The 23,061-nt window shown below is 71.7% G+C and overlaps 1 protein-coding gene across 1 annotated transcript in view; it reads right to left on the bottom strand.

Moving 5' to 3' along the window:
* Positions 1 to 21,894, bottom strand: part of cmasa (cytidine monophosphate N-acetylneuraminic acid synthetase a) — a 93,313-nt gene extending 71,419 nt beyond the window's left edge. The window contains exon 1 of the mRNA XM_072471782.1: positions 20,861 to 21,894. Within this exon, the coding sequence (XP_072327883.1) occupies positions 20,861 to 21,078 (218 nt within the window). The 5' untranslated portion in view covers positions 21,079 to 21,894. The remainder of the gene's footprint in view (positions 1 to 20,860) is intronic.
* Between the last annotated feature and the right edge of the window lie 1,167 nt (positions 21,895 to 23,061).

Genomic DNA, 23,061 nt, shown 5'->3' with positions numbered 1-23,061 from the left:
AACTGGCCAAATTTCCCACTATCCCATGCCTCCTTACTTTGTGCAGAAGCCTACCATGGGGAACTTTATCAAATGCCTTACTAAAATCCATGTACACTACATCCACTGCTTTACCTTCATCCACATGCTTGGTCACCTCCTCAAAGAATTCACTAAGATTTGTAAGGCAAGACCTACCCCTCACAAATCCGTGCTGACTATCCCGAATCAAGCAGTATCTTTCCAGATGCTCAGAAATCCTATCCTTCAGTACCCTTTCCATTACTTTGCCTACCACCGAAGTAAGACTAACTGGCCTGTAATTCCCAGGGTTATCCCTAGTTCCTTTTTTGAACAGGGGCACGACATTCGCCACTCTCCAATCCCCTGGTACCACCCCTGTTGACAGTGAGGACGAAAAGATCATTGCCAACGGCTCTGCAATTTCATCTCTTGCTTCCCATAGAATCCTTGGATATATCCCGTCAGGCCCGGGGGACTTGTCTATCCTCAAGTTTTTCAAAATGCCCAACACATCTTCCTTCCTAACAAGTATTTCCTCGAGCTTACCAATCTGTTTCACACTGTCCTCTCCAACAATATCGCCCCTCTCATTTGTAAATACAGAAGAAAAGTACTCATTCAAGACCTCTCCTATCTCTTCAGACTCAATACACAATCTCCCGCTACTATCCTTGATCGGACCTACCCTCGCTCTAGTCATTCTAGCCTTCATTGTTCATCACATCATGTTCCGCACAAACATACATACCCACATCTCCCCAACACACAATTCCCACCTTATCCACCCCAAACTCATTACTCCTCCCCGCATAGCAACAATCCCCCATTCAACTCCCTCTCCAGTCCCCCCCCCCCTCCTGCACTACCATCCCTCCTTCCCTCTCAACCCAACACACCCTTGCATACCCCTCCCCACCAACTCCCCTCACACCACCTTTCCTACCCACTCTTACCCCCACCCACCCTTCTGCTTACCCCACCCCCTAACACCCCCCCCCTCCACTTTCCCACCTACCCCTCTCACTTTCCCACCTGCCTCACCCCCAACCTGGCTCTCCCGCTTTCCCACCCCCTCACCCACCTCTCCGCTTTTCCACCCGCCTCACTCCCCACCTACCCCTCCCGCTTTCGCACCCACCTCACCCCCACCCATCTCTCCGCTTCCCCGCCCTCTCACCCCCCCCCACTCACCTCACCCCCACCCATCCCTCTGCTTCCCCGCCCTCTCACCCCCCCACTCACCTCACCCCCCACCCTCCCCTCCACTTTTTGGACCCCCCAGCCTCACTCTCCTCACCCCCCCACTTCGTTCCCCTCACACACACCCTCCTCGCTACCCCCACCCACCCATCCACCAAGCCCCTCCTCGCTGTCCTCACCCACCTCCTCCCCGCTGCCCAACCCACCCCCTCCTCGCTGCCCCCACTCACCCACCCACCCCCCTCCTCACTGCCCCACTCACACCACCCCTCCTCGCTGCCCCCACTCACCCACCCACCCACCCCCCCCCTCGCTGCCCCCACTCACACACCAACCCCCATCCTCGCTGCCCATCCCACAACCCCCACCCCCCCTCCTCGCTGCCCATCACACACCCCCCACCCCCCCCTCGCTGCCCCCACCAACAACCCCCACCCCCCACCTCACTGCCCCCACCCAGACCCCCCCACCACCCTTACTCGCTGCCCCCACCCACCCACCGCCCCTTCTCTGCTGCCCCACCCACCCTGGCTGCCCCCACCCACCCTCCTCACCGCCCCCACCCACCCACACATCCCCTGCTTGCTGCCCCACCCACCTCCTCCCCACTCACCCACCCACACCCCCTCCTTGCTGCCCCCACCCACAACCCCCACTCCTCCCTCCTCGCTGCCCCCACCCACACACCCTCCCTCCTCGATTACCCCACCCACCCACTCCCCTCCTCGCTGCCCCCACCGACCCACCCATCCCCCCCTCGCTGCCCCCACCCACCCAGCCACCCCCCCTCGCTGCCCCCACCCACCCATTTCCCCTTCGCTGCCCCCACCCACCCATTCCCCTCTCGCTGCCCCCACCCACCTCCTCCCCGCTGCCCAACCCACCCCCCTTCTCGCTGCCCCCACTCACCCACCCACCTCGCTACCCCCATCTACCCACCCATCCCCCCCTCGCTGCCCCCACCCACCTCCTCCCCGCTGCCCAACCCATCTCCCCTTCGCTGCCCCCACCCACACCCCCCTCCTCGCTGCCCCCGCCCACCCACCCCCCTCCTCGCTGCCCCCGCCCACCCACCCCCCTCCTCGCTGCCCCCGCCCACCCACCCACCCCCCTCCTCGCTGCCCCCTCACACCAACCACCCTCCTCGCTGCCCCCTTCCACCCACACCCTCCTGGCTGCCCCCGCCCACCCACCCACCCCCCTCCTCGCTGCCCCCTCACACCAACCCCCCTCCTCGCTGCCCCCTCCCACCCACACCCTCCTGGCTGCCCCCACCCACCCACCCACCCCCCTCCTCGCTGCCCCACCCACCCTCCTCGCTGCCCCCACCCACCCACCCCCCTCCTCGCTGCCTTCACTCACCAACCCCCCTCCTCACTGCCCCCCCCCACCTCGCTGGCCCCACTCACACACCCAACCCCCTCCTCGCTGCCCATCCCACAACCCCCACACCTCACTGCCCCCACCCAGACCCCCCCACCAGCCCTCCTCGCTGCCCCCACCCACCCACCGCCCCCTTCTCTGCTGCCCCCACCCACCCTCGCTGCCCACATCCACCCACCCTCCTCGTTGTGCGCACCCACCCACCCACATATCGCCTTGTCACTGCCCCCACCCACCCACCCATCCCCTCCTCACTGCCCCCACCTACCCACACATCCCCTCCTTGCTGCCCCCACTCAGCTCCTCCTCGCTGCCCTCACCCACCTCCTTCCCACTGCCCAACCCACCCCCCTCCTCGCTGCCCCCACCCCCTTCATCGCTGCCCACACTCACCAACCACCCAACTCGTCATTGCCCCCACCCACCCACCCCCCACTCACTGCCCCCACCCACCCACCCACCCCCCACTCACTGCCCCCACCCACCCACCCACCCCCTCCTCACTGCCCCCACCCACCCCCTCCTCACTGCCCCCACCCACCCCCTCCTCACGGCCCCCACCCCCCCTCACTGCCGCCACGCACCCCCCTCACTGCCCCCGCCATCCCCCCACTGCCCCCCTGCCCTGCCCGCCCCCACTGCCCCCGCACCCCCCTCACTGCCCCCACCCCCCCTCACTGCCCGCATCCCCACCCCCACCGCCCCTCACTGCCCCCACCCCCCTCACTGCCCCCACACCCACCCCCCCTCACTGGCCCCACCCACCCTCACTGCCCCCACCCCCACCCCCCTCACTGCCCCCACCCCCACCCCCCCACACTGTCCCCACCCCCACCCCCCCTCACTGCCCCCACCCCCCCTCACTGCCCCCATCCCCACCCCCCCTCACTGCCCCCACCTCCCTCACTGCCCCCACCCCCACCCCCCCTCACTGCCCCCACCCACTGCCCCCACCCCCCTCACTGCCCCCTCCCCCACCCCACTCACTGCCCCCACCCCCCTCACTGCCCCCACCCCCTCACTGCCCCCACCCCCCTCACCCCCACCCCCCCTCACTGCCCCTGCCCCCACCCCCACCCCCCTCCTCGCTGCCCCCTCACACCCACCGCCCCTTCTCTGCTGCCCACCCACCCTGGCTGCCCCCACCCACCCTCCTCACCGCCCCCACCCACCCACACATCCCCTGCTTGCTGCCCCACCCACCTCCTCCCCACTCACCCACCCAGACCCCCTCCTTGCTGCCCCCACCCACAACCCCCACTCCTCCCTCCTCGCTGCCCCCACCCACACACCCTCCCTCCTCGATTACCCCACCCACCCACTCCCCTCCTCGCTGCCCCCACCCACCCACCCATCCCCCCCTCGCTGCCCCCACCCACCCAGCCACCCCCCCTCGCTGCCCCCAACCAGCCACCCCCCCTCGCTGCCCCCACCCACCCATTTCCCCCTCGCTGCCCCCACCCACCCACCTCCTCCCCGCTGCCCAACCCACCCCCCTTCTCGCTGCCCCCACTCACCCACCCACCTCGCTACCCCCATCTACCCACCCATCCCCCCCTCGCTGCCCCCACCCACCTCCTCCCCGCTGCCCAACCCATCCCCCCTTCGCTGCCCCCACCCACACCCCCCTCCTCGCTGCCCCCGCCCACCCACCCCCCTCCTCGCTGCCCCCGCCCCACCCCCCTCCTCGCTGCCCCCGCCCACCCACCCACCCCCCTCCTCGCTGCCCCCTCACACCAACCCCCCTCCTCGCTGCCCCCTTCCACCCACACCCTCCTGGCTGCCCCCGCCCACCCACCCACACCCCTCATCGCTGCCCCCTCACACCAACCCCCCTCCTCGCTGCCCCCTCCCACCCACACCCTCCTGGCTGCCCCCACCCACCCACCCACCCCCCTCCTCCTCGCTGCCCCACCCACCCTCCTCGCTGCCCCCACCCACCCACCCCCCTCCTCACTGCCTACACTCACCAACCCCCCTCCTCACTGCCCCCCCCACCTCGCTGGCCCCACTCACACACTCAACCCCCTCCTCGCTGCCCATCCCACAACCCCCACACCTCACTGCCCCCACCCAGACCCCCCCACCAGCCCTCCTCGCTGCCCCCACCCACCCACCGCCCCCTTCTCTGCTGCCCCCACCCACCCTCGCTGCCCACATCCACGCACCCTCCTCGTTGTGCGCACCCACCCACCCACATATCGCCTTGTCACTGCCCCCACCCACCCACCCATCCCCTCCTCACTGCCCCCACCCACCCACACATCCCCTCCTTGCTGCCCCCACTCAGCTCCTCCTCGCTGCCCTCACCCACCTCCTTCCCACTGCCCAACCCACCCCCCTCCTCGTTGCCCCCACCCCCCTTCATCGCTGCCCACACTCACCTACCCACCCCACTCGTCATTGCCCCCACCCACCCACCCCCCACTCACTGCCCCCACCCACCCACCCACCCCCCACTCACTGCCCCCACCCACCCACCCACCCCCTCCTCACTGCCCCCACCCACCCCCTCCTCACTGCCCCCACCCACCCCCTCCTCACGGCCCCCACCCACCCCCTCCTCACGGCCCCCACCCCCCCTCACTGCCGCCACGCACCCCCCTCACTGCCCCCGCCATCCCCCCACTGCCCCCCTGCCCCGCCCGCCCCCACTGCCCCCGCACCCCCCTCACTGCCCCCACCCCCCCTCACTGCCCGCATCCCCACCCCCACCGCCCCTCACTGCCCCACCCCCACTCACTGCCCCCACCCCCCTCACTGCCCCCACACCCACCCCCCTCACTGCCCCCACCCCCACCGCCCCACACTGCCCCCACCCCCACCCCCCCACACTGCCCCCACCCCCACCCCCCCTCACTGCCCCCACCCCCCTCACTGCCCCCATCCCCACCCCCCCCTCACTGCCCCCACCCCCACCCCCCTCACTGCCCCCACCCCCCCTCACTGCCCCCACCCCCACCCCACCCACTGCCCCCACCCCCCCCACTGCCCCCTCCCCCACCCCCCTCACTGCCCCCACCCCCACCCCCCTCATTGCCCCCACCCCCTCACTGCCCCCACCCCCACCCCCCTCACTGCCCCCACCCACACCCCCCCTCACTGCCTCCACCCCCACCCCCCCTCACTGCCCCTGCCCCCACCCCCACCCCCCTCCTCGCTGCCCCCTCACACCCACCCCCCTCCTCGCTGCCCCCTCCCACCCACCCCCTCCTGGCTGCCCCCACCCACCCACCAACCCCCCTCCTCACTGCCCCCCCCACCTCGTTGGCCCCACTCACACACCCACCCCCCTCCTCGCTGCCCATCCCACAACCCCCACACCCCCCACCTCACTGCCCCCACCCAGACCCCCCCACCAGCCCTCCTCGCTGCCCCCACCCACCCTCGCTGCCCACATCCACCCACCCTCCTCGTTGTGCGCACCCACCCACCCACACATCGCCTTGTCACTGCCCCCACCCACACATCCCCTCCTCGCTGCCCTCACCCACCTCCTTCCCACTGCCCAACCCACCCACCCTCCTCGCTGCCCCCACTCAGCCACCCACCCCCCTTCCTCGCTGCCCACACTCACCTACCCACCCCACTCGTCGTTGCCCCCACCCACCCACCCCCCCTCACTGCCCCCACCCACCCACCCACCACCTCACTGCCCCCACCCACCCACCCCCCTCACTGCCCCCACCCACCCACCCACCACCTCCTCACTGCCCCCACCCACCCACCCCCTCCTCACTGCCCCCACCCACCCCCTCCTCACTGCCCCCACCCACCCACCCCATCCTCACTGCCCCACCCACCCCCTCCTCACTGCCCCCACCCACCCACCCCCTCCTCACTGCCCCCACCCACCCCCTCCTCACTGCCCCCACCCACCCCCTCCTCACTGCCCTCACCCAGCCCTCCTCACTGCCCCCACCCCCCTCACTGCCCCCACGCACCACCCCTCACTGCCCCCGCCCCCCCCGCACCCGCCCGCCACCACCCCACCTCACTGCCCGCACCCCCACCCCCCCTCACTGCCCCACCCGCACTCACTGCCCCCCCACCCCCCCTCACTGCCCCCCCACCCCCCCCTCACTGCCCCCCCACCCCCCCCTCACTGCCCCCACCCCCACCCCCCTCACTGGCCCCACCCCCCCTCATTGCCCCCACCCCATCTCACTGCCCCCACCCCCACCCCCCATCTCACTGCCCCCATCCCCCCTCACTGCCCCCACCCTCCCCACTGCCCCCACCCCCACCCCCCCCTCACTGCCCCCACCCCCACCCCCCCTCACTGCCCCCACCCCCACTCACTGCCCCCACCCCCTCACTGCCCCCACCCCCACCCCCCCTCACTGCCCCCACCCCCCAACCCCCCTCACTGCCCCCACCCCCACCCCCCCTCACTGCCCCCACCCCCCCTCACTGCCCCCACCCCCCCTCACTGCCCCCACCCCCACCCCTCCTCACTGCCACACCCCCCCTCACTGCCCCCACCCCCACACCCCCTCCCTGCCCCCACCCCCACCCCCCCAACTGCCCCCACCCCCACCCCCCCCACTGCCCCCACCCCCACCCCCACCCACTGCCCCCACCCCCACCCCCCCACTGCCCCCACCCCCCCCCCCACTGCCACCCACTGCCCACACCCCCACCCCCCCCACTGCCCCCACCCCCACCCCACTGCCCTCACCCCCCCTCACTGCCCCTGCCCCCACCCCCACCCCCCCTCACTGCCCCCATCCCCCCCCTCACTGCCCCCAACCCCCCCCTCACTGCCCCCACCCCCACCCCCCTCGCTGACCCCACCCCCACCCCCCCTCACTGACCCCACCCCCACCTCACTGCCCCCACCCCCCTTCAGTGCCCCCACCCCCACTCACTGCCCCCACCCCCCCTCACTGCCCCGACCCCCACCCCCCCTCACTGCCCCCACCCAACTGCCCCCACCCCCCCCACTGCCCCCACCCCCACATGCCCCCACCCCACCTCACTGCCCCCACCCCACCTCACTGCCCCCACCCCCACCCCCCCTCACTGCCCCCACCCCCACCCCCCCTCACTGCCCCCACCTCCACCCCTCATTGCCCCTACCACCCCCCTCACTGCCCCCACCCCCACCCCCCCTCACTGCCCCCACCCCCACCCCCCCTCACTGCCCCCACCCCCAACCCCCCTCACTGCCCCCACCCCCACCCCCCCTCACTGCCCCCACCCCCCCTCACTGCCCCCACCCCCCCCTCACTGCCCCCACCCCCCCCTCACTGCCCCCACCCCCACCCCCCCTCACTGCCCCCACCCCCCTCACTGCCCCCACCCCCACCCCTCCTCACTGCCACACCCCCCCTCACTGCCCCCACCCCCACCCACCCTCACTGCCCCCACGCCCACCCCCCCAACTGCCCCCACCCCCACCCCCCCTCACTGCCCCCACCCCCCCCCTCGCTGACCCCACCCCCCCTCACTGACCCCACCCCCACCTCACTGCCCCCACCCCCCTTCAATGCCCCCACCCCCCCCTCACTGCCCCCACCCCCACTCGCTGCACCCACCCCCACTCACTGCCCCCACCCCCCCTCACTGCCCCCACCCCCCCTCACTGCCCCCACCCCCCCTCACTGCCCCCACCCCCCCAACTGCCCCCACCCCCCCCACTGACCCCACCCACTGCCCCCACCCACTGCCCCCACCTCCACCACTGCCCCCACCCCCACCTCACTGCCCCCACCCCCCCTCACTGCCCCCACCCACACCCCCCCTCACTGCCCCCACCCCACCCCCCTCACTGCCCCCACCCCCACCCCCCCTCACTGCCCCCAACCCCAGCCCCCCCTCACTGCCCCCACCCCCACCCCCCCTTCACTGACCCCACCCCCACCTCACTGCCCCCACCCCCCTTCACTGCCCCCACCCCCACCTCACTGCCCCCACCCCCCCTCACTGCCCCCACCCCCACCTCACTGCCCCCACCCCCCCTCACTGCCCCCACCCCCCCTCACTGCCCCCACCCCCCCTCACTGCCCCCACCCCCCCTCACTGCCCCCACCCCCACCCCCCTCACTGCCCCACCTCCTCACCGCCCCACCCCCCTCACTGCCCCAGCCCCCCTCACTGCCCCACCCCCCCTCACTGCCCCACCCCCAGCCACCCACCCCCCCCTCACTGCCCCCACCCACCCACCCACCTACCCCCCCCTCACTGCCCACACCCACCCACCCCCCCCTCACTGCCCCCACCCACCCACCCCCTCCTCACTGCCCCCACCCACCCCCTCCTCACTGCCCACACCCACACCGTCCTCACTGCCCCCACCCACCCCCTCCTCACTGCCCCCACCCACCCCCTCCTCACTGCCCCCACCCACCCCCTCCTCACTGCCCCCACCCCCCTCACTGTCCCCAAGCACCCCCCTCACTGACCCCGCCCCCTGCCCCCGCCCCCCACTGCCCCCGCCCCCCCTGCCCCCGCACCTCACTGCCCCCGCCCCCCCTGCCCCCGCACCTCACTGCCCCCCCTGCCACTGCCCCCTTCACTGCCCCCGCCCCCCCTCACTGCCCCCCCTGCCCCCGCCCCCCCTCACTGCCCCCACCTCATTGCACCCACCCACCCTCACTGCCCCCAACACCCCCTCACTGCCCCCACCCCCTCCCCCTCACTGCCCCCACCCCCACCCCCCTCACTGCCCCCACCCCCCTCACTGCCCCCACCCCCCTCACTGCCCCCACCCCCACCCAATTCACTGCCACCACCCCCACCCCCCTCACTGCCCCCACCCCCTCACTGCCCCCACCTCCACCCCCCTCACTGCCCCCACCCCCACCCCCCCTCACTGCGCCAACCCCCACCCCCACTCACTGCCCCCACCCCCACCGTCCCACCCCACCCCCCCACCCCCCCATCACTGCCCCCACCCCCACCGCCCCACCCCACCCCCCCCACCCCCCATCACTGCCCCCACCCCCCTCACTGCCCCCACCCCCCCACACTGCCGCCACCCCCCTCACTGCCCCCACCTCCACCCCCCCACACTGCCGCCACCCCCCCCACTGCCCCCACCCCCCTCACTGCCCCCACCCCCACCCCCCCTCACTGCCCCCACCCCCCTCTGCCCCCACCCCCCCTCACTGCCCCCACCCCCACCCCCCCTCACTGCCCCCACCCCCCCTCACTGCCCCCACCCCCACCCCCACTCACTGCCCTCAGCCTCACCCTCCCTCACTGCCCCCACCCCCACCCCCCTCACTGCCCCACCCCCCCTCACTGCCCCACCCCCACACACCCACCCCCCCTCACTGCCCCCACCCACCCCCTCCTCACTGCCCCCACCCACCCCCTCCTCACTGCCCCCACCCACCCCCTCCTCACTGCCACCACCCCCCTCACTGCCACCACCCACACCCACATCACTGCCCCCACCCCAACCCCCCCCTCACTGCCCCCACCCCCACCCCACCCCTCACTGCCCCCACCCCCCCTCACTGCCCCCACCCCCAACCCCCCTCACTGCCCCCACCCCCACCCCCCCTCACTGCCCCCACCCCCACCCCCCCTCACTGCCCCCACCCCCCTCACTGTCACTGACCCCACCCCCACCTCACTGCCCCCACCCCCCTTCACTGCCCCCACCCCCACCTCACTGCCCCCACCTCCCCTCACTGCCCCCACCCCCACCCCCTCACTGCCCCCACCCCCACCCACCTCACTGCCCCACCCCCGCCCCCCCTCACTGCCCGACCCCCCTCACTGCCCCCACCCCCACCCGTCCTCACTGCCCCACCCCCACCCCCCCTCACTGCCCCACCCCCTCACTGCCCCACCCCCTCACTGCCTCACCCCCTCACTGCCCCACCCCCCCTCACTGCCCCACCCCCCCTCACTGCCCCACCCCCCTCACTGCCCCACCCCACCCTCACTGCCCCACCCCCCCACTCCCCCTCACTGCCCCACCCCCCCTCACTGCCCCACCCCCCCTCACTGCCCCACCCCCCCTCACTGCCCCCACCCACCCACCTACCCCCCCTCACTGCCCCACCCCCACCCACCCACCCCCCCTCACTGCCCCCACCCACCCACCTACCCCCCACCCACCCACCTACCCCCCTCACTGCCCCACACCCCCTCACTGCCCCACCCCCCCTCACTGCCCCAACCCCCTCACTGCCCCCACCCCCTCACTGCCCCCACCCACCCACCTATCCCCCCACCCACCCACCTACCCCCCCTCACTGCCCCCACCCCCACCTCACTGCCGCCACCCCCCACCCCCCCTCACTGCCCGCACCCCCACCCCCCCTCACTGCCCCACCCCCCTCACTGCCCCACCCCCCCTCACTGCCCCACCCCCCTCACTGCCCCACCCCCCCCTCACTGCCCCACCCCCCCTTACTGCCCCACCCCCCCCTCACTGCCCCACCCCCCCCCTCACTGCCCCACCCCCACACACCCACCCCCCCTCACTGCCCCCACCCACCCCCTCCTCACTGCCCCCACCCACCCACCCCCCCTCACTGCCCCCACCCACCCCCTCCTCACTGGCCCCACATCCCTCACTGGCCCCACGCACCCCCCCTCACTGCCCCCCTGCCCCCCTCACTGCCCCCACGCATCCCCCCTGCCCCCGCCCCCCTTGCCCCCGGCCCCCCCTCACTGCCCCCACCCCCCCACCTCACTGCACCCACCCCCCCACCTCACTGCACCCACCCACCCCCCCTACCCCCGCCCGCCCCTCACTGCCCCCACCCCCACCCCCTCACTGCCCCCACCCCCACCCGCCCCTCACTGCCCCCACCCCACTGCCCCCACCTCCACCCCCTCACTGCCCCCACCCCCCTCACTGCCCCCACCCCCCTCACTGCCCCCACATCCCCACCCCCCGTCACTGCCCCCACCCCCCTCCATTGCCCCCACCCACCCCCCCACCACCCCCACCCCCCCCCACAGCCCCACCCCCCCTCACTGCCCCCACCCCCCCTCACTGCCCCCACCCCCCCCACGCCCCCTCCCCCACCCCCCCTCACCGCCCCTCCCCCACCCCCATTCACTGCCCCCACCCCCCCTCACTGCCCCCACCTCCACACCCCTCACTGCCTCCACCCCTACCACCCCTCACTGCCCCCACCCCCACCCCCCTCACTGCCCCCACCCCCACCTCACTGCCCCACCCCCACTCACTGCCCCACCACCACACCCCCTCACTGCCCCACCACCACACCCCCTCACTGCCCCACCCCCACCCCCCTCACTGCCCCACCCCCACCCCCCTAACTGCCCCACCCCCACCCCCCCTCACTGCCCCACCCCCTCACTGCCCCAACCTCCTCACTGCCCCCACCCCCCTCACTGCCCCACCCCACCTCACTGCCCCACCCCACCCCCCCCTCACTGCCCCCACCCCCACCCCCCCTCACTGCCCCCACCCCCACCCACCCCCCTCACTGCCCCCACCCTCACCCCCCTCACTGCCCCCACCCTCACTGCCACCAACCTCACCCCCCCTCACTGCCCCCACCCCCCTCACTGACCCCACCCCCCTCACTGCCCCCTCCACTGCCCCCACCCCCTCCACTGCCCCACCCCCCTCCACTGCCCCACCCCCCCACCGCCCCCCACTGCCCCCTCCCCCACCCCCCCTCACTGCCCCCATCCCCCCTCACTGCCCCCACCCCCCCCCTCACTGCCCCCACCCCCCCCTCACTGCCCCCACCCCCACCCCCCTCACTGCCCCCACCCCCCTCACTGCCCCCACCCCCACCCCTCCTCACTGCCACACCCCCCCTCACTGCCCCCACCCCCACCCACCCTCACTGCCCCCACGCCCACCCCCCCAACTGCCCCCACCCCCACCCCCCCCTCACTGCCCCCACCCCCACCTCACTGCCCCCACCCCCCCCCTCGCTGACCCCACCCCCACCCCCCCTCACTGACCCCACCCCCACCTCACTGCCCCCACCCCCCTTCAATGCCCCCACCCCCCCCTCACTGCCCCCACCCCCACTCGCTGCACCCACCCCCCCTCACTGCCCCCACCCCCCCTCACTGCCCCCACCCCCCCTCACTGCCCCCACCCCCCCTCACTGCCCCCACCCCCCCTCACTGCCCCCACCCCCCCAACTGCCCCCACCCCCCCCCACTGACCCCACCCACTGCCCCCACCCACTGCCCCCACCTCCACCACTGCCCCCACCCCCACCTCACTGCCCCCAACCCCCCTCACTGCCCCCACCCCCACCCCCCCTCACTGCCCCCACCCCCACCCCCCTCACTGCCCCCACCCCCACCCCCCCTCACTGCCCCCAACCCCAGCCCCCCCTCACTGCCCCCACCCCCACCCCCCCTTCACTGACCCCACCCCCACCTCACTGCCCCCACCCCCCTTCACTGCCCCCACCCCCACCTCACTGCCCCCACCCCCCCTCACTGCCCCCACCCCCCCTCACTGCCCCCACCCCCCCTCACTGCCCCCACCCCCCCTCACTGCCCCCACCCCCACCCCCCTCACTGCCCCACCTCCTCACCGCCCCACCCCCCTCACTGCCCCAGCCCCCCTCACTGCCCCACCCCCCCCTCACTGCCCCACCCCCAGCCACCCACCCCCCCCTCACTGCCCCCACCCACCCACCTACCCCCCCCTCACTGCCCACACCCACCCACCCCCCCCTCACTGCCCCCACCCACCCACCCCCTCCTCACTGCCCCCACCCACCCCCTCCTCACTGCCCACACCCACCCCCTCCTCACTGCCCACACCCACACCGTCCTCACTGCCCCCACCCACCCCCTCCTCACTGCCCCCACCCACCCCCTCCTCACTGCCCCCACCCACCCCCTCCTCACTGCCCCCACCCCCCCTCACTGTCCCCAAGCACCCCCCTCACTGACCCCGCCCCCTGCCCCCGCCCCCCACTGCCCCCGCCCTCTCACTGCCCCCACCTCCACCCCCCTCACTGCCCCCACCCCCACCCCCCTCACTGCCCCCACCCCCTCACTGCCCCCACCTCCACCCCCCTCACTGCCCCCACCCCCACCCCCCCTCACTGCGCCAACCCCCACCCCCACTCACTGCCCCCACCCCCACCGTCCCACCCCACCCCCCCCACCCCCCATCACTGCCCCCACCCCCACCGCCCCACCCCACCCCCCCCACCCCCCATCACTGCCCCCACCCCCCTCACTGCCCCCACCCCCCCACACTGCCGCCACCCCCCCTCACTGCCCCCACCTCCACCCCCCCACACTGCCGCCACCCCCCCCACTGCCCCCACCCCCCCTCACTGCCCCCACCCCCACCCCCCCTCACTGCCCCCACCCCCCTCTGCCCCCACCCCCCCTCACTGCCCCCACCCCCACCCCCCCTCACTGCCCCCACCCCCCCTCACTGCCCCCACCCCCACCCCCACTCACTGCCCTCAGCCTCACCCTCCCTCACTGCCCCCACCCCCACCCCCCTCACTGCCCCACCCCCCCTCACTGCCCCACCCCCACACACCCACCCCCCCTCACTGCCCCCACCCACCCCCTCCTCACTGCCCCCACCCACCCCCTCCTCACTGCCCCCACCCACCCCCTCCTCACTGCCACCACCCCCCTCACTGCCACCACCCACACCCACATCATTGCCCCCACCCCAACCCCCCCCTCACTGCCCCCACCCCCACCCCACCCCTCACTGCCCCCACCCCCCCTCACTGCCCCCACCCCCAACCCCCCTCACTGCCCCCACCCCCACCCCCTCACTGCCCCCACCCCCACCCCCCCTCACTGCCCCCACCCCCCTCACTGTCACTGACCCCACCCCCACCTCACTGCCCCCACCCCCCTTCACTGCCCCCACCCCCACCTCACTGCCCCCACCTCCCCTCACTGCCCCCACCCCCTCACTGCCCCCACCCCCTCACTGCCCCCACCCCCACCCACCTCACTGCCCCACCCCCGCCCCCCTCACTGCCCGACCCCCCTCACTGCCCCCACCCCCACCCGTCCTCACTGCCCCACCCCCACCCCCCCTCACTGCCCCACCCCCTCACTGCCCCACCCCCTCACTGCCTCACCCCCTCACTGCCCCACCCCCCCTCACTGCCCCACCCCCCCTCACTGCCCCACCCCCCTCACTGCCCCACCCCACCCTCACTGCCCCACCCCCCCACTCCCCCTCACTGCCCCACCCCCCCTCACTGCCCCACCCCCCCTCACTGCCCCACCCCCCCTCACTGCCCCCACCCACCCACCTACCCCCCCTCACTGCCCCACCCCCACCCACCCACCCCCCCTCACTGCCCCCACCCACCCACCTACCCCCCACCCACCCACCTACCCCCCTCACTGCCCCACCCCCCCTCACTGCCCCACCCCCCCTCACTGCCCCAACCCCCTCACTGCCCCCACCCCCTCACTGCCCCCACCCACCCACCTATCCCCCCACCCACCCACCTACCCCCCCTCACTGCCCCCACCCCCACCTCACTGCCGCCACCCCCACCCCCCCTCACTGCCCGCACCCCCACCCCCCCTCACTGCCCCACCCCCCTCACTGCCCCACCCCCCCTCACTGCCCCACCCCCCTCACTGCCCCACCCCCCCCTCACTGCCCCACCCCCCCCTCACTGCCCCACCCCCCCCTCACTGCCCCACCCCCCCCTCACTGCCCCACCCCCACACACCCACCCCCCCTCACTGCCCCCACCCACCCCCTCCTCACTGCCCCCACCCACCCACCCACCCCCCCTCACTGCCCCCACCCACCCCCTCCTCACTGCCCCCACCCACCCCCTCCTCACTGGCCCCACATCCCTCACTGGCCCCACGCACCCCCCCTCACTGCCCCCCTGCCCCCCTCACTGCCCCCACGCATCCCCCCTGCCCCCGCCCCCCTTGCCCCCGGCCCCCCCTCACTGCCCCCACCCCCCCACCTCACTGCACCCACCCCCCCCACCTCACTGCACCCACCCACCCCCCCTACCCCCGCCCGCCCCTCACTGCCCCCACCCCCACCCCCTCACTGCCCCCACCCCCACCCCCGCCCGCCCCTCACTGCCCCCACCCCACTGCCCCCACCTCCACCCCCTCACTGCCCCCACCCCCCTCACTGCCCCCACCCCCCTCACTGCCCCCACATCCCCACCCCCGTCACTGCCCCCACCCCCCTCCACTGCCCCCACCCACCCCCCCACCACCCCCCACAGCCCCACCCCCCCTCACTGCCCCCACCCCCCCTCACTGCCCCCACCCCCCCACGCCCCCTCCCCCACCCCCCCTCACCGCCCCTCCCCCACCCCCATTCACTGCCCCCACCCCCCCTCACTGCCCCCACCTCCACACCCCTCACTGCCTCCACCCCTACCACCCCTCACTGCCCCCACCCCCACCCCCCTCACTGCCCCCACCCCCACCTCACTGCCCCACCCCCACTCACTGCCCCACCACCACACCCCCTCACTGCCCCACCACCACACCCCCTCACTGCCCCACCCCCACCCCCCTCACTGCCCCACCCCCACCCCCCTCACTGCCTCACCCCCACCCCCCCTCACTGCCCCACCCCCTCACTGCCCCAACCTCCTCACTGCCCCCACCCCCCTCACTGCCCCACCCCACCTCACTGCCCCACCCCACCCCCCCCTCACTGCCCCCACCCCCACCCCCCCTCACTGCCCCCACCCCCACCCACCCCCCTCACTGCCCCCACCCTCACCCCCCTCACTGCCCCCACCCTCACTGCCACCAACCTCACCCCCCCTCACTGCCCCCACCCCCCTCACTGACCCCACCCCCCTCACTGCCCCCTCCACTGCCCCCACCCCCTCCACTGCCCCACCCCCCTCCACTGCCCCACCCCCCCACCGCCCCCCACTGCCCCCTCCCCCACCCTCCCTCACTGCCCCCATCCCCCCTCACTGCCCTCACCCCCACCCCTCTCATTGCCCGCACACCCACCCACCCTCACTGCCCCCAACCCCACACCCCCTCACTGCCCCCACCCCCACCCCCCCTCACTGCCCCACCCCAACCCCCCTCACTGCCCCACCCCCCCTCACTGCCCCACCCCCTTCACTGCCCCCACCCCCCTCACTGCCCCCACCCCCCTCACTGCCCCCACCCCCCTCACTGCCCCCACCCCCCTCACTGCCCCCACCCCCCTCACTGCCCCCACCCCCTCACTGCCCCACCCCCCGCACTGCCCCCACCCCCCGCACTGCCCCAACCCCCCTCACTGCCCCAACTCCCCTCACTGCCCCCACCCCCACCCACCCCCCCTCACTGCCCCCACCCTCACCCCCCTCAGTGCCCCCACCCTCACTGCCCCCACCCTCACCCCCCTCACTGCCCCCACCCTCAACCCCCTCATTGCCCCACCCTCACTGCCCCCACCCTCACCCCCCCTCACTGCTCCCACGCTCACCCCCCTCACTGCCCCCACCCTCACTGCCCCCACCCTCACCCCCCTCACTGCTCCCACCCTCACCCCCCTCACTGCCCCCACCCTCACTGCCCCCACCCTCACCCCCCCTCACTGCCCCCACCCTCACTGCCCCCACCCTCACCCCCCCTCACTGCCCCCACCCTCACCCCCCCTCACTGCCCCCACCCTCACCCCCCCTCACTGCCCCCACCCTCAGCCCCCCTCACTGCCCCCACCCTCACCCCCCCTCACTGCCCCCACCCTCACCCCCCTCACTGCCCCCACCCTCACTGCCCCCACCCTCACCCCCCCTCATTGCCCCCACCCTCACCCCCCCTCACTGCCCCCACCCTCACCCCCCTCACTGCCCCCACCCTCACCCCCCTCACTGCCCCCACCCTCACCCCCCCTCACTGCCCCCACCCTCACCCCCTCACTGCCCCCACCCTCACCCCCCTCACTGCCCCCACCCCCCTCACTGCCCCCACCCCCCCACCCCCCCTCACTGCCCCCACACCCCCACCCCCCGTCACTGCCCCCACCCCCCTCCACTGCCCCCACCCCAACCCCACCGCCCCACCCCAACCCCACCGCCCCCACCACCGCCCCCACCCCACCCCCACCGCCCTCACCCCACCCCCACCGCCCCCGCCCCCCCCCACCGCCCCCCCACCCCCCCCCCCCCACTGCCCCCACCCCCCCTCACTGCCCCCACCCCCACCCCCCCTCACTGCCTCCACCCCCACCACCCCTCACTGTCCCCACCCCCACCCCCCTCACTGCCCCCACCCCCCTCACTGCCCCCACCCCCACCCACCCCTCACTGCCCCACCCCCACCCCCCTCACTGCCCCACCCCCCTCACTGCCCCACCCTCCCTCACTGCCCCACCCCCCTCACTGCCCACCCCCCCCACTGCCCCCACCCCCCCCACTGCCCCCACCCCCTCACTGCCCCCACCCCCTCACTGCCCCACCCCCCTCACTGCCCCACCCCACCCCCCTCACTGCCCCCACCCCCACCCCCCTCACTGCCCCCGCCCCCACCCCGCCTCACTGCCCCCACCCCCACCCCCCCTCACTGCCCCCACCCACCCCCCTCACTGCCCCCACCCTCACCCCCCTCACTGCCCCCACCCTCACTCCCCCTCACTGCCCCCACCCTCACTGCCCCCACCCTCACGCCCCCTCACCCCCCCTCACTGCCCCCACCCTCACCCCCCCTCAATGCCCCCACCCTCACTGCCCCCACCCTCACACCCCCTCACTGCCCCCACCCCCACCCCCCCTCACTGCCCCAACCCTCACCCCCCCCCCTCACTGCCCCCACCCTCACCCCCCTCACTGCCCCCACCCTCACTGCCCCCACCCCCACCCACCCCCTTCACTGCCCCCACCCTCACTGCCCCCACCCTCACCCCTACTCACCCCCCTCACTGCCCCCACCCTCACCCCCCTCACTGCCCCCACCCTCACGCCCCCTCACCCCCCCTCACTGCCCCCACCCTCACCCCCCCTCAATGCCCCCACCCTCACTGCCCCCACCCTCACACCCCCTCACTGCCCCCACCCCCACCCCCCCTCACTGCCCCAACCCTCACCCCCCCCCTCACTGCCCCCACCCTCACCCCCCTCACTGCCCCCACCCTCACTGCCCCCACCCCCACCCACCCCCTTCACTGCCCCCACCCTCACTGCCCCCACCCTCACCCCTACTCACCCCCCTCACTGCCCCCACCCTCACCCCCCTCACTGCCCCCACCCTCACCCCCCTCACTGCCCCCACCCTCACCCCCCCCACCCTCACCCCCCTCACTGCCCCCACCCAAACCCCCGTCACTGCCCCTACCCTGACCCCCCCTCACCCCCCCACCCCCCTCACCCTCACCCCCCCTCACCGCCCCCACCCTCAACCCCCTCACTGCCCCCACCCTCACTGCCCCCACCCTCACGCCCCCTCACCCCCCCTCACTGCCCCCACCCTCACCCCCCTCACTGCCCCCACCCTCACCCCCCTCACTGCCCCCACCCTCACCCCCCTCACTGCCCCCACCTTCACTGCCCCCACCCTCACCCCCCCTCACTGCCCCCACCCTCACCCCCCCTCACTGCCCCACCCTCACCCCCCTCACTGCCCCCACCCTCACCTCCCCTCACTGCCCCCACCCTCACCCCCCCTCACTGCCCCCACCCTCACCCCCCCTCACTGCCCCCACCCCCCTCACTGCCCCCACCCTCACCCCCCTCACTGCCCCCACCCTCACCCCCCCACCCTCACTGCCCCCACCCTCACCCCCCCTCACTGCCCCCACCCTCACGCCCCCTCACTGCCCCCACCCTCACGCCCCCTCACCCCCCTCACTGCCCCACCCTCACCCCCCCTCACTGCCCCCACCCTCACCCCCCTCACTCCCCCTCATTGCCCCCACCCTCACGCCCCTCACTGCCCCCACCCTCACTGCCCCCACCCTCACCCCCCTCACTGCCCTCACCCCCCTCACTGCCCCCACCCTCACCCCCCCTCACTGCCCCCACCCTCACACCCCCTCACTGCCCCCACCCTCACCCCCCACCCCCCCTCACCCCCCTCACTGCCCCCACCCTCACCCCCCTCACTGCCCCCACCCTCACTGCCCCCACCCTCACCCCCCCTCACTGCCCTCACCCCCCCTCACTGCCCCCACCCTCACCCCCCCTCACTGCCCCCACCCTCACCCCCCACCCCCCCCCCACCCCCCCTCACTGCCCCCACCCCCCCTCACCCCCCTCACTGCCCCCACCCTCACCCCCTTCACTGCCCCCACCCTCACCCCCCCACCCTCACCCCCACCCCCCCACCCTCACCCCCCCTCACTCCCCCTCACTGCCCCCACCCCCTCACCCCCCTCACTGCCCCCACCCCCCCTCACTGCCCCCACCCTCACTGCCCCCACCCTCACCTCCCTCACTGCCCCCACCCTCACCCCCCCTCACTGCCCCCACCCTCACCCTCACCCCCCTCACTGCCCCCCACCCTCACCCCCCCTCACTGCCCCCACCCTCACTGCCCCCACCCTCACTGCCCCCACCCTCACCGCCCCCTCACTGCCCCCACCCTCACTGCCCCCACCCTCACCGCCCCCACCCTCACCCCCCCTCACTGCCCCCTCCCTCACCCCCCACCCTCACCCCCACCCCCACCCCCTCACTGCCCCCACCCTCACCCCCCCTCACTGCCCCCTCCCTCACCCCCCCCACCCTCACCCCCCCCCCTCACTGCCCCCACCCTCACCCCCCCCCCCTCACTGCCCCCACCCTCACCGCCCCCACCCTCACTGCCCCCACCCTCACCCCCCTCACTGCCCCCACCCCCCACCCCCCTCACTGCCCCCTCCCTCACCCCCCCACCCCCCTCACTGCCCCCACCCTCATCCCCCCTCACTGCCCCCTCCCTCACCCTCACCCCCCCCTCACTGCCCCCACCCTCACCCCCCTCACTGCCCCCACCCTCACCCCCCTCACTGCCCCCACCCTCACTGCCCCCACCCTCACGCCCCCTCACCGCCCCCACCCTCATCCCCCCTCACTGCCCCCTCCCTCACCCTCACCCCCCCCTCACTGCCCCCACCCTCACCCCCCTCACTGCCCCCACCCTCACCCCCCTCACTGCCCCCACCCTCACGCCCCCTCACCCCCCTCACTGCCCCCACCCTCACCCCCCCTCACTGCCCCCACCCTCACCCCCCTCACTGCCCCCACCCTCACTGCCCCCACCCTCACCGCCCCCCCCCTCCCTCACCCCCCCCACCCCCCCCTCACTGCCCCCACCCCCCCTCACCCCCCCTCACTGCCCCCACCCTCACCCCCCCTCACTGCCCCCACCCTCACCCCCCTCGCTTTCGCGCCCCCCTCACCTGTCAAATTGCTGGGTGTCTATGGCGGCTCTCAGCACCCAGCTTATGAGGGGTACCCCCGCCAGCAGTTTGATGTTCTTCAGCGGGATTCCCTTGCTGCCTCCCCGGGCCAGCACCAGGGCTGCAACGTGTCTCCTTTGCGGCTGCTCTTGCGGCTCTGGCAGCCGTCGCTTTAGCGGCAGCCGTGGCCTTACCGGACGGTCCGTATTCTTGCTCATCGAGGCGACCCGAAGCTGAGTCCCGCCGGACCGGCTCAGGGCAACGAATCACCTCCTCGGCCCAGGGAGGCCTCTGCATTAGAGTCAGCTCTCAATCCAGAGCGGGGCTCAAGCTGGGTCTGGTGCCGGCCAGAGCCTGGAGCTGGAACCGGTCTCAGGCTCCGCCTATCCGCTCGGAGCTGGCGCTCTTGATACTTTGTTTCTCATCCACATCCGCTACTTGTTACATTGTTGCTGTTTCTGCCCGGACATAAATCACTGGCCACTGGATCCTCGGCCACTGGATCTCCGCATGTTCTCACTACTTGCCTCAACACCACTGGATCCTCACCCACTGGAAAACACCCAATGGATCCCCCATTTACTAGATCAGTTTACTATTTCCTCCAAATTATCTCACCCATTGTCTCAACACCACTGGACCCTCACCTACTGGGTCTTCATTCACTGGCTCACCCGACAGAATCTCATCAATTGACTCAACCTCACAAGATCAAACCTACTGGATTATCACCTAAAGGATCTCATCCATTGTCTAAATCCCACTGGATCACACATACTGTATCCTCACCCACTGGATCACTTCGCAAGATCCTTATCAACTGTTTCAACCCACTGGGACACTGTTCACATAATCATACCCACTGGATCCTAACCCACTGGATCACCCACAGGTCATCATCCACTGTCTCAACCCCACATGATCACTGTTCACAGGGTGACATCTACCAGCTCCTCACCTATTGGATTACCCCACAGGATTCTCATCCACTGTCTCAACCCCACAGGATCACTGTTCACAGGATCACACTCACTGGCTCTTCACCTACTGGATCACCCCACAGGATCTCCATCAATTGTCTTAACCCCACAGGATCACTGTTTACATGATCATATCCACTGAATCAACTCCACAGGATCACAATGGTGGTATTTTAAAGGATAGGCTTGCAGATCACAAAGGTACAAAACAAACAAAAGCTTTATTGGAAAGGTGTTTATTCAACAGGCTGTAAATACAGACTGACTGTTAGTCTGCCCAAACTGCTGATGATATCATCATTATGCAAATGATTGAACTCTGAAAGTGACCTTGTTCCAACCAGGAACAAACATGAATACTTCCCCCTTTACATCAGAGGTTCCTGCAATGAAACACAATATAACATTAACAATCAAAATGTACAATATGAACAATTAACAAACACAACAGTCAATAAGTTAGATGTTTCAGAGGACGTTGATTTCTATATGGTGTCATGGGTCCTGATCAGAAACCAACTATTTGCCTTTGTTAAAGCTGTTAGAAAATGTTACTCCGCCACAGGAGTGATAACACTGACTAGTCGATCGCATTATGTTAAAACAAACTTTAATTAGAACACAGAGTTAAGCACATTAGCAACAAAGGAATAACTTTATAGTTAACAGTTACAACATCTTGTTTCCTGATACCTGCCTCTACATTCCAATTTAGTAAACCCATGTGTGCATAACACAGAAAAGCAATCAGCTAGAGGGACTACAGTGGCAATAGGATTCAAGGCAGTAAGACAAGGCTGGATGGCCTCTATTTAATGCCAGGAGTATTACAGGTGAAACGGATGAGTTAAGGGTGAGAATTGGCAGGTGGAATTGTGATCTAGTGACCATCACGGGATACGTGGTTGAGGGAGGGGCAGGATTGACAGCTAAACATCCCGGGATATAGAATCTTCAGGCGAGATAGAGGAGTGGTAAAAGAGGAGGAGGCATTGCATTATTAGTTAAGGAGTCAGTTATTTCAGTACGGAGAGATGACATCTTGGAGGGGACATCAAATGAACCTTTGTGGGTAGAGCTTAGGAACAAAAATTGACAGCCACATTGATAAGTGTTTATTATAGACCAGATAGTCAGTGGGAAATTGAGGAGCAGATATGTGCGCAATTCTCAGAGGTGTGTAAAAATAATAATAGGATAATTATATTAGGTGATTTCAAC

This window comes from Scyliorhinus torazame, chromosome 13 (genome assembly GCF_047496885.1).
Source record: "Scyliorhinus torazame isolate Kashiwa2021f chromosome 13, sScyTor2.1, whole genome shotgun sequence".
NCBI classification, from domain to species: Eukaryota; Metazoa; Chordata; class Chondrichthyes; order Carcharhiniformes; family Scyliorhinidae; genus Scyliorhinus; species Scyliorhinus torazame.
This window is presented reverse-complemented; position numbering and strand designations above follow the sequence as displayed.